General features: G+C 39.1%; 1 protein-coding gene across 1 annotated transcript; it reads left to right on the top strand.

Moving 5' to 3' along the window:
- The first annotated feature begins 949 nt into the window (after nucleotides 1–949).
- LOC139455508 (antifreeze protein Maxi-like) lies at nucleotides 950–1591 on the top strand. The gene has a single exon (XM_071237059.1). It carries the CDS (start codon nucleotides 950–952, stop codon nucleotides 1589–1591), a length of 642 nt encoding a protein of 213 aa, XP_071093160.1.
- Nucleotides 1592–11620: the final 10029 nt, after the last annotated feature.

Here is an 11620-nt window from a genome sequence, read left to right as displayed (position 1 = left end):
TCAATGTCAATATGCCTGATAAGTTTGTCAGATAAAAAGCATGTAAAGTCAATGTTGAATATTCATAAGCTGCAAGCTACTACAGTATGGCAAACTGAAACAATTTGAAAGGTTGAATCAGCAGACATGAACAATGATTAGGTTAACCAACGTTGTGTCCTCAGGCCATACATAATTCATGTTAATAGGCAGTGAGATACACCCACAGGCCCCACATGCTGTAGTGACGGCAATTAGCTGGACAGTTTAGTCCAATTAGATGATGATGTGCACTGATATCGGTCAGGAATCACTGACCTTCCTGATATCTTCCTGGATGTGGTCAGCCCGTGACCTACTCGGGACATCCTCAAAGGTCATCTCGTATGGATAATCATACTTGCATATGCTTCCCATCCGCCCCACAACAACTATTAATTCCATCATGCTTATATACATCAGGAAAATAATTAAACTATATTTCCATATAAAGTACCATAGCCATTTTTTCGAAAATCTATCTTGGTAGAATTTCTGATGAAACATTTGTCTTTGTTTCAAAGTGACATACTTGTATTGAAATACAGAAGGTGGATTTGTACATCTCATGACCTGATTTGTCACTATTCATGTCACTTGGTTATTTGTTAACTCTATTGATTGGTTCCTGTGCTGTTTTGCAAGATGTGACACGACCCTGATTTTGTGAGATACACACGCTGTTCTGGTACCAACGTTTCAGCAGGTTTCAATGGTATAACAGAATCTAAGATATTTATCAAAAGTAGGTCAGTGATGTGTAGGTATTTCCTGAAGATAAACATGATACATGGAAGTTGAGAAAATGAAGAAAGGAATCAATGGATGGTGCTTAACATATTTATAGGTGTATGTTTGTGAAGAGAAATAGGAAAATATCCATATCAAAAGTTAAGTAGTGTCCATTATCCAATGGCCTGAGTGTGTGGAGATGAGTCATGCTGCAGTCAGTATTACTGTGATGATGAGCCATGCTGCAGCCAGTTTTACTGTGACGATGAGCCATGCTGAAGCCATCACTGCTGTGATGAGCCATGCTGCAGCCAGTTTTCCTGTGACGATGAGCAATGCTGCCGCCAGTTTTACTGTGACGATGAGCCAAGCTGCAGCCAGTATTACTGTGATGATGAGCCATGCTGCAGCCAGTTTTACTGTGATGATGAGCCATGCTGTTGCCAGTATTACTGTGATGATGAGCCAAGCTTCAGCCAGTTTTACTGTGACGATGAACCATGCTGCAGCCAGTATTACTGTGATGATGAGCCATGCTGCAGCCTGTATTACTGTGATGATGAGTCATGCTACAACCAGTACAGCTGTGATGATGAGCCATGCTGCAGCCAGTATTACTGTGACGATGAGCCATGCTGCAGCCTGTATTACTGTGATGATGAGTCATGCTACAACCAGTACAGCTGTGATGATGAGCCATGCTGCAGCCAGTATTACTGAGACGATGAGCCATGCTGCAGCCAGTATTACTGTGATGATGAGTCATGCTACAACCAGTACAGCTGTGATGATGAGCCATGCTGCAGTAAATGATTTAGCACTGTTTATTCGTTTACATTAAATATCTACATTTGCTGCTGTTGGTTGAAGTGTAGACTTTGCCTTTGGGACATTGTGACCTTTACGTAATATTGTTACCCTTTCATCACTGCTGAATAAAATATTGGTTTGACTTGATTCTTCGATATAGCAGTGATAGCACCTCTGGCAGTCAGGAACCTCTTGTTCAGAAAGGGGACATGGTAGGCCTTTTTATCCAAAGTGAGACAAATTGAGACCTTTGATCGAGGGTTCGAATCCTAGTTCATCATGATAATGTTTCAAAGTTTTTCTGCACCATACACATTCTTGTGGGTTTCACCAAAGTGGTAAATGTCTAAGACCTGCATCACTTCATGCTCTCCTCCAACATCAAAATGTCATGCCATGATATAACTTAATTTGTTAATTTAATTGAATGAATTAAGTGAATACCTTCTAAAGAACATTACCATGATCCTTCTAAATGTGTTTACAAGAGTTTGTTTACTGCAAATTGTGTACTGATAAGCCATGGAACTCTCATGAACATGATGAGTTATGCTAAGATTGGCTTTCAAGTCCAATTGAGTGGTATCAATACTATTTCCTGTGTTTGAAATCCAGTATTAAAGTCAAAGGGTTCTTGTCATTGCCAGGGGCGGTTGGGTAGCCTAGTGGTTAAAGCGTTCGCTCGTCACGCCGAAGACCCGGGTTCGATTACCGACATGGGGGTAACAATGTGTGAAGCCCGTTTCTAGTGTCCCCTGCCGTGATATTGCTGGAATATTGCTAAAAGCGGCGTAAAACTATACTCACTCACTCACTCTTGTCATTGCCCTAATGCTAAAAGTTAATAGATTTAGAGGGCCTCTAAGATTCAAATTGTAGATGAGAAAAACCTCAAGGGACTAGGACCTCCCTTAATTTCGAACTCTGTCTGATTTCAAACAACTATGAATACACAATGCCTCATGCAGACTGTGCCAAAACGTTTTCACTCTGCAAAACTTGTTGGTATCAAGTTTTCACAGGGTTTACCGACTTTTATATTTAGCATCTTTAGCTAGGCTCGTCTGTGATTAGGCTACAACTAATTCATTATTTGTTCTTCTCATCCTGGGTCCCAACGTGACTATATGGAGAACCTGAGTTTGAGTGTTGAAGTGAAAATTTTGATGTTTTGAAAACTCAGTATGCTAAAAGTCTGTTGATATTATGCCTTCATGATGGTAATAGTTCATGAACCAACATGACCATAATTAGATATTATTGATTTTAGCTTTTAGGGCTTTCCCTCTGCCGGGCTTTGGGAAAGAGCATATTATCCCGATTACAGCCCTACATCTATTTTTGACATCCATTTTCAAGATGGTAGGTAATAAAATACCTAAATATAACAAACTGGTTAAATTATCATAGAACCTGAAATCTCTACTGAGATAATTTGGAAGAACTTTTTTTGAAAACATAAGATGATTCCACAGAACCAGTTGTCAATTGGTCATGGCCTTAGTTAAGCTTACTTGACAACTACTTGACAACTAAACTGCTGCTTTAATGATGGCTGTGGTTGAAAGAGAAGAATGTGTTCTATCAAGTTTATTAACATGGTTAACCATTGTCTTTGGGTTTTATTTGGTTACTCAAATTGATTACCATAATCACTGATAATGGTCACAAGGATGTACCACTGATGTATATATTACTGCCATTGTCTAGATTAACATCTAATAAATATGTAAAACATATTAATCAGTTACTTATTGTTACTGACCTGAAATAATTAAGATTGCTACCTGAGTTTGTTGAAATAGCCATGTACAGGATGTTCACTTGAGAGGGAATGTTGAGGTGAACCTTTCGTACTCATCGTACTTGTGAAGATCTGGGTTAGAATTAGTCTTCAGCAACCCACGCTTGCCGTAAAGAGGCTCACTGACCTTTGTTGATGCATGTCATTGTATCCCAATTGCATAGATTGATGCTCATGATGTCAATCACTGGGTTGTCAGACCAAAGTCATATAGTTGAAATATTGCTGAGTGCAGCATTAAACAACAAAGTTTTGTACTCAACTCAACAACTGAACAAGATGTAGGTAAATGTTCATCTTCTCAGCTCAGTTCAGCTCATCAAGTCTTGAATTATCCAGTCCGGTTGCAGTCAGCTCATTATCAAAGAATTCATATTTCCAGACTAGTATGAGACACAATTAAGTACCATTTGAAATCAGCATCTGGTGCTTTGTGCTCTTCAACCAGGCGATTATGCAATGTTTGATATTTCAATTAAGCATAATCGGTGCTGATTGCACTGTAGGGATGATTGATGCAGTTGCATGACAACCCATGCTTGATTTAACATTTCCATGTCCACTTATAGACTGTATAATATGTTATGTAAATATTCCTACTCTCAGATGTCAACTCTTGAATAAGTTCTACTTAAAGTTTATGTTAGATTTTCTGGCTTTGATTGTATTAAGGTGTATTACTGTGTTGCCTATGGAAGTCAATGTGACGAGTCTTCCAAGAAGGGTGTGGGTCGTTGTCTCATTATTATTGTTGTTGTAAAGTTAAATTGCTCACTGGTCATGCTGGCTAATATTTCTTCATATTGTTAGATACACTTTCTATCTATACCAAGTAAAACACCCATTTTGTACTCAAAAGCAATCCATGGATGTTTTTGTAAGATCGTGTATTTGTCATACTTTGTCAATATCTTAGAATGTGTCTCAGTTAATCCCCTTAGTTCTAAAAGTTTTCAAATAAGTCTTCTGCTATCTTCAGACCAGTTACAAACCTATTCTCACCATAATCCCATCAAAGTAACGCATCAGGATTGTTGCGAGACTTCCCAATGTCTCTGCCTCAGGGCATCGGACTGGATGAAATAATGACCCCCCTACCCCAGGTTGCATCACCCCAAGGCATACTGGCCTGAGTACAAGCCCTGCCAGGTAGTAGGGGCAGTAGACAGGGGATGTGTAGCTTATCTCCTAGGGCAAGATGACTGCTACTTCATCACTGTGATCCACTGATTGATGGAGGGGACATGTTGTTTGTCACCTCTCGACCAGGAAGTCACAGCAGTGGACCCATCTTGGCAGTTGGCTCTTGCAGCATGAAGATGTAATATCGAGACTTCAAATCACTGTGGTCACGTTTGCCTGGAAACATGTGAAACATCATTGCACAGAAGGATTACTTGGCTAATTACCGTTTTGCATGTAGACTGTAAATACCATTGGATGATTTACTGGAAAACTGTTGCTGGTCAGGAAGATAGTTGGAAGACTGAGAGACCATGATAAGTGCTGCTGATGGTTTTAGTCATGTCTCGATCAAGGACATGTTTTCATTATGTTTTCGTGGATGTTTTACTTGTGCACAATATAAGCCCTGTTGAGGAGGTGTTCTGACGCTATTCACCTACTTGCCTTTGTGGGTTCAGTTGTGACACTGATACCGATGCACTAGCTGACATATCCTTAATGATGTGATTATTGTTGAATATTGGAATACCCAATGGAACGTGCTGACATGTTTCCAGACCTGACTTCAATCTGAAAATGAAGAGGATATGATTGGTGATGAAACCAATCAGTTGTTGTATCCTTGTGTTGTCTGCTGTAGGCAGTTTCAAACACCCTTCTGGTGAAATTTTCTGTTGCTTTATGCTTGTCATAACAGGGTATCATCAATATCGTGTCATACTAGAGTACAAATGCTGACACTGTATGGCCTAGATGCTAGGATTATTTATTAGGGAGTCTTTTGACAAATATTTCAACTTTCAATTTGTGTCATGATTTAGATCAAAGTTGTCATCTTCTGATGACTCTTGTTATTCTCAATTAGTTGTTTGCATTATTTCAACTAATCAAGACACGATTTGTCTCATGTTTTTGTGTGTAATTTTTCAATATTTGTAATGTCTGAAGATTGGCAGGTAACTTTGAAGATGGGCAGGCAAAACTTATGGGTCGCCTGCCCTACTGTCTAACTGGGTGTTAAATGTCCCATACCAATGTCCTAGCAATGATTTCATGATATAACAAGTCTGGTATTGTAAATAGTGGTTATGTCATGTTAACAAGTGCTATTCTAACCCCAGATTAATGTTTATTCACATTTACTTTCATGTGTGAAGAGATGAAGTTAGGTCATGGACAATTAGTCAAGATAAACATGATAAAGGTACTATAGCAATGGTTAGTAAGCCTGGAGTTTACTGTTTCTCTAAGAGAGATTGACAATAATGATTAAAATAATTTCCAGAATAAAGTATACACCTAGAAATTAATTAAGCACCCCCCCTGGTTTTGTGACCATTTCTGTCCAACATCAAGGTATTATTCACGTCAAGCCTGAGCTATGTGGGAGAATTGAATGTCTTGTGTTAGATGAGACTCTTATCTAATGAGTACACAGAGTGATGCAAATGTTCAATATTTTAATTGCTTGTTCCAATTGAATCAAACTCATAGCGAGCCAAGGCAAAGTGTCAATAGCATGTCCTTGAAGAAAAGCAATCGCAGTAAGAGAACGATGGGGTCTAGCGTTGTCATCCATGAACACAGATCGGGTGGCAAGTGCACGATCGTCTAAATATGGCACAATAACAGGATTGTGGATGTCCTGGAATCCTCAAGAATCACCATTGTGATTGCCTCTTACTGTTACCATGTCCAGTTTACAGTCATGAGATATTGCTCACCACACCATGACGGAGCATTGTCATCAATGAACACAGATTGGGTGGCAAGCGCACGATCCTCTAAATATGGCACAACAACAGTATTGAGGATGTCCTGGAATCCTCAAGAATCACCATTGTGATTGCCTCGTACTGTTACCATGTCCAGTTTACAGTCATGAGATATTGCTCCCCACACCAAGACGGAGCCTCCACTATACAAGACTGTTGGTACAATGTTTCCCTATGTTTCTGTGTCTCCAAACCCTCGTTCGCCCATCTGTGACGTGCAACAAGAATCTGCTTTCATCAGACTTATGGATCTGTTGGCACATCCTCAGATTCCAGTGATGTCAACCCATTCAGCAAGCCAATCGAAGTCTCTGATGATGAGCGACCGCCTCCGTGGTCTTGTGCTAGAGTGCCCGCCCGGAGAGTGGAAGGTCCGGGGTCCGATCCCCGGCCATGTCATACCAAAAGTGTTAAATGATGGTACATGTTGTTACCGAGTCTGGTGCTCGTCATTAGGGGCTAAAACAAGGACTGGTCAGCTCGGAGTCAGTATACTACTATATTAGTGCAATAATCTTGGACGCAATGTTCTTTCAGAGCTTTACTCGTTGCAAAGGGTCGTCGCCTCACAAGACGTGTGATTTCTTACGAGTCTGCTGATGATGATATGGACATTGGTCATAGCCAAGTTGACATCCAATGGCTTTGTATGACAGACCTGTATATGTGTTGACACTTTATACACCTTTTCTTGCATCAATATCAAAGTGCTTTTCCTGAATCTCGAGGGCATGATGCTTTATCTATCTCTCCCCAAAATAGGATATATAGCATCACCTTGTGCAATTAAAGACGGCCATCCATTACATTTAAAAAAGCCAAAACATAAACCAAAGATGGGCCAAAATGGTGTGTCTAAAATGTGCCAAAAGGTGAAATGAGAGGATGCATCTCTCTCTCTCTCTTCAAACAGATTGCCATTAATCATAGAGATGCATTGATCCTTGTTCCTTCAATAATCCAATTAGAAATGTCAGTCTTGAGTTTGCCATTGATTGCTTAGTCTGTGCACTGTTCATTCTAAAATGAATACAGCATTCCTTATATGCAATGCTCCTAGACTTTAAAACCATAGAATACTGTGTCTATTAATGTTTTAGTTAGGGTGAAAAGGTTTTAAGTTTATATTCCAAGGAAACTTAAAGTTAAACCTGAAATAAATACTCTATTCTCTTGAGGAATTGCCAAGCTAAGCTCAAAGGAAGGAGTCTATTCATCTTTCAGTTCAGTGAGAAAGTTTTCTTTACTGTTACTATTCCAAGGAAATTAATACTTAATATTCCCCTCCTCGACTGCTTGTCTAGCAAGACCCAATGTAGATTTGATCCACGGTATCGGTTGCAAGTGGAAGCCTTTCCAAACTGTTTCATCTTCTAGTATATTAGTGTATTTGTGTTGTTGAACTACGATATGTGAGCCTGATTATTTCATTACATATGCATGACTAGCTGCAATGAAACACCTTTCTTTGGGACTGTGTATTGAGTTGCTATAGTATTCCCTGTTATGTTGCCATGGACCAGTGTCTGACTGTTTTGAGGTTTTAGTATCGACACATAGTAAATAAGTTATACATGGAAAGCAATAATTGATAATCAGGGACATTTTCTATTTGGAATGTTATGAATAGGCAAGGACAAATGCAGCAGTTTCTTAATGGCATGGTTATATTTCATCCCAAAATAGATTTTGTTGATTATGTTTATTAAAGTATGTATGATGAATGTATGAATAATATTTCATTATCTTTCGTGATCGATCATGGCACGAATTTAATCCTCAAATTTTGACTGTGGTTAAATATTAGTGTCATTTTGACATATACATATAGGAGTCAGAGACGTAGTAAAAATTGAGAAAATGTATTTGACCTGCTTAAACCCACTGAGAAACAACACAGAAAAGTCCTTTTGTGGGGCTTATAAAAATATATACAACCAGAAGTAATTAGTTTGGACAGGGAGGCTTCCTGAATAATTAAGTATCAATAGCATATTTTTAAGTGAAACTCACGATGATGACAAACATTTTAAAAACTTTTCATGGCCTAATGTCGGAGAAACTAGGTAGCAGTACTATTTCTGTGGTGAGGCTAGCTTGTGGGAAATTGTGATGCTCCACTGATTGATGGCCCTGACTGAGTCGATGAGAGGAGGTCAGAATCAATGATGCTTACATGCTCCTGGCCAGAATAGCCTCAGTATTCGGTTTACCTGCTGCACTGACATAGTTTCTAGGTGCTGAGTGAATCTGCAGATGCTGGGCTTTCATCTTTTGTGAGCAACCATCAACACTCCACTGTTGTGGTTTAATGGTTCATTTATTTCTTCAGTTGTGGACATTGACCTTGTTACTTTGAAATCTTTATCTTCCCAATGACTTGACAGTGAGGTATTAATAAGAGAAGTCCTTGAGGAGTGTAGTATCTTATACCCCCTAGATTTTTAACATTAGGTGAACCTCATGACTTGCATTCTTAATTTTGAACACTTCGAGATGGGAAACTGATTGCACTGTTGTAACCCTATGTCATTGAAATCAGAATATTTACTCTGATAAGAAACATAAAGATCTGACAAACCATCCACAGGGTAGACAAACCTGGGTACCTCACAAACCGACTCTTCCATGAAATATGGTTTTCACTCTTACATTTCCTTTCTATATCTCACTCACTCACTCTGGCCAAGTTGCTTGAAAATCATCACTTTATAAATGTTAATGTTTTCTTTACCTTTCCCAGAACCAGTTATATTTTCTGGTGATTCACCCCAGTTGTATTTTGTTTACCTGTGAACCTGCCTCAAAGTGTTTTTATGAAGATGTGAATGATAATATATGGGAGCAACGATCGTTCATATTTTCCAGGCGACACAATACCGGTGTGATTCATATCTGCGAAAATAAACATGGCCCCAACATTTACATCCTTTTGAATGGCATTGTTTGTGTTGTCACACAGAAAAAGAAAATTTGTGTTGCCCGTCTGTGATGCTTGCTCTCACCGTGGCCATCTTATTGAGAAATGCTAGTATGTGTTTAAGAGATTAAAGTCCTTGTTGGAAGTGGATCAGAAAGAATATTTGCATTCACATGTGAGAACTTGTTACAAAGTGGAATACTGACACAACGAAAAAAAGAAAAAGATTCTGGTTATCTTAATAATATTTGGCATGTTTGGTGCCTATCCTATCCTTTATATGCTTATTGATATTGTTAAATACAGTAAAATCTGCCATTTTACAATGTATTTTAGCTGAAATTTAGACATAATTAAAAAGTTAAGGAAGCTTACAGTATTATGTTGGTTTGTTTATTGACTGACATAATTTGGTAAATGCAGAACACATATGTGTGTAAAACATTTAATTTTGCAATCTGTTTCATTACAAGCTGTAACCAGGAATGAAATTTCAATATGAAACTCTTAAACATGGCAAGAATAAAATCAGAAAATAGGACTGTCCTGAGAAGACCAATGACGTTTGGGTATTAGTGATGTAGGAAGGAATTTAGGAGATTCCGCCCGCCCTTCCCAGTGTCCTGTTTCACCGCTTACACGAACAAGCTGTAAGAGTGAGTCAGTCAGTGATCCCAGTCTTCTCTCTGCAACCAGCTTCGTCTCTTGATGTAACACTGTCAACACAGTTACCTGGAAAACTGTGGACCATCACCACACCCTGACCTTTGGGGCTCTTAAATCAAGGTTGAGGCAAATGCTGCAAAATCAGATTATGTTGCGGCACGGTGCATTCTAGATGTTTATTGTGTTGATTTGTTTGTTGTGTCACAGTGTAATTATTAAGAAGGAAGTGTTGTCTAAGCCTACCAGGGAGGTGCTTCATCAACATTGGCTAAACCTACCCTCAGTGTGATCCGTGTGAACATCTTTCTCATTGCTGTCTCATTTTGTGTAGGTCTCAAGGTCTGTGTTGAGTTTGCTTGGGCAACATTCATGTCTGCACCGCTTTTTGGCTGTATTGACTCACAAGCTCCCTTCACTCATGTGTGATGTAAGGACATGCTTTTCCAGGAGCCAACCTGTCCATAATCAGATGCATTGGACTGTCACCCCTGGAAACATCTTCCTGAGAAAATGCAGAATTTTATTTCCAAACAAACCCTAAGCTACCAGCTTATTCTTTATGGAAGGATTCAAAGGTTGTGTTATATTTTAATTCATGAAAAGACAAGTTATCTCCTGAATGCATAATGCATGTCAGAATGGCTTCAAGGAAAGTTTGCAAAGTGCACTAATTAACTTCACTCATAATCGCGCAGGGCACACACAAGACAAGACGCTGACATGTCTGTGAGAAAGATGAAGGATTGAGTCACAGTATACATTACAGAGTCACAGTCATCGCCATCAGCTGCAGTTACCTGGCCATGATGCAGGCCTGAAGCAAACATGCTGTCCCTCGATGGACCCAACTTTCTAGGCAATCAATTCAGCAAATGTGCAGGTGCCATCCATATTTGTGTTCACATTCCTCAATGATTCTGCCAGGCAAATGATAAATTTCAGAAATAACCCTGGAGCTTGCCTCAAGTTCCTCCATAATCTCAAGTGATGATTCAGCAAACAATAGCCCAGCATTGTTAAGGCTTGATGATCATCCTTCATGCATATTTCTCTATCTTGACGACTTGTCAGCAGTTGGAGCTGCGTTTTTATGAATTAATTTCAACAAAATCAGATTGTCTACTGTTCCAGTTGATCATGTCGCTGACAGTGAAAGGAGATAGATCGTCAACTGTGTCAAGACAGATCGTTTGATGATGTAGCATAAAGCTTGACTGCAGATTGACTGATTGAATGGCAGATATCTGAAATACCTCATGTGACTGATGAAGGAGGCCAAATGTTTGAAATTACTTACCAGAGTTAAGATGTTGACATAGTTTGGTGAGAGTTGTTGACAGTTTGCTGATTGATTGTAGCTCAGTGGGCAGTGTGTCTTAGTGTTTGAGCCGTTGTTGGTGTTATATGTTTACATACTTTTGTGACAGCTACTTAACACCACATGGAATGGTAACTTGGGAGGTGTTGGACCTCCATTGACAAGGATGTTTGAAGTCTCATTTTGGATCCAGTAAGCTTTGAAACACTTTGATGAAAAATTCAAATTTGACAGCCAAATTATCAATTATCATAATCTTCTAGGCTATGGGCATGATGAGCCAAATTATCATAATCCAAAATGTGACGGCTATTATATAAGATGATATCACATTGTATAAGCACTAGAAGATCAGGATAATTTACATCCACGTGATCATGTAGGCACACTAT

Source organism: Haliotis cracherodii, unplaced genomic scaffold, assembly GCF_022045235.1.
Source record: "Haliotis cracherodii isolate W230 unplaced genomic scaffold, xgHalCrac1.p SCAF_1, whole genome shotgun sequence".
Classification (NCBI taxonomy): domain Eukaryota; kingdom Metazoa; phylum Mollusca; class Gastropoda; order Lepetellida; family Haliotidae; genus Haliotis; species Haliotis cracherodii.
Note: the sequence above shows the minus strand (reverse complement) of the source record. Positions and strands in the feature narration are given on the sequence as shown.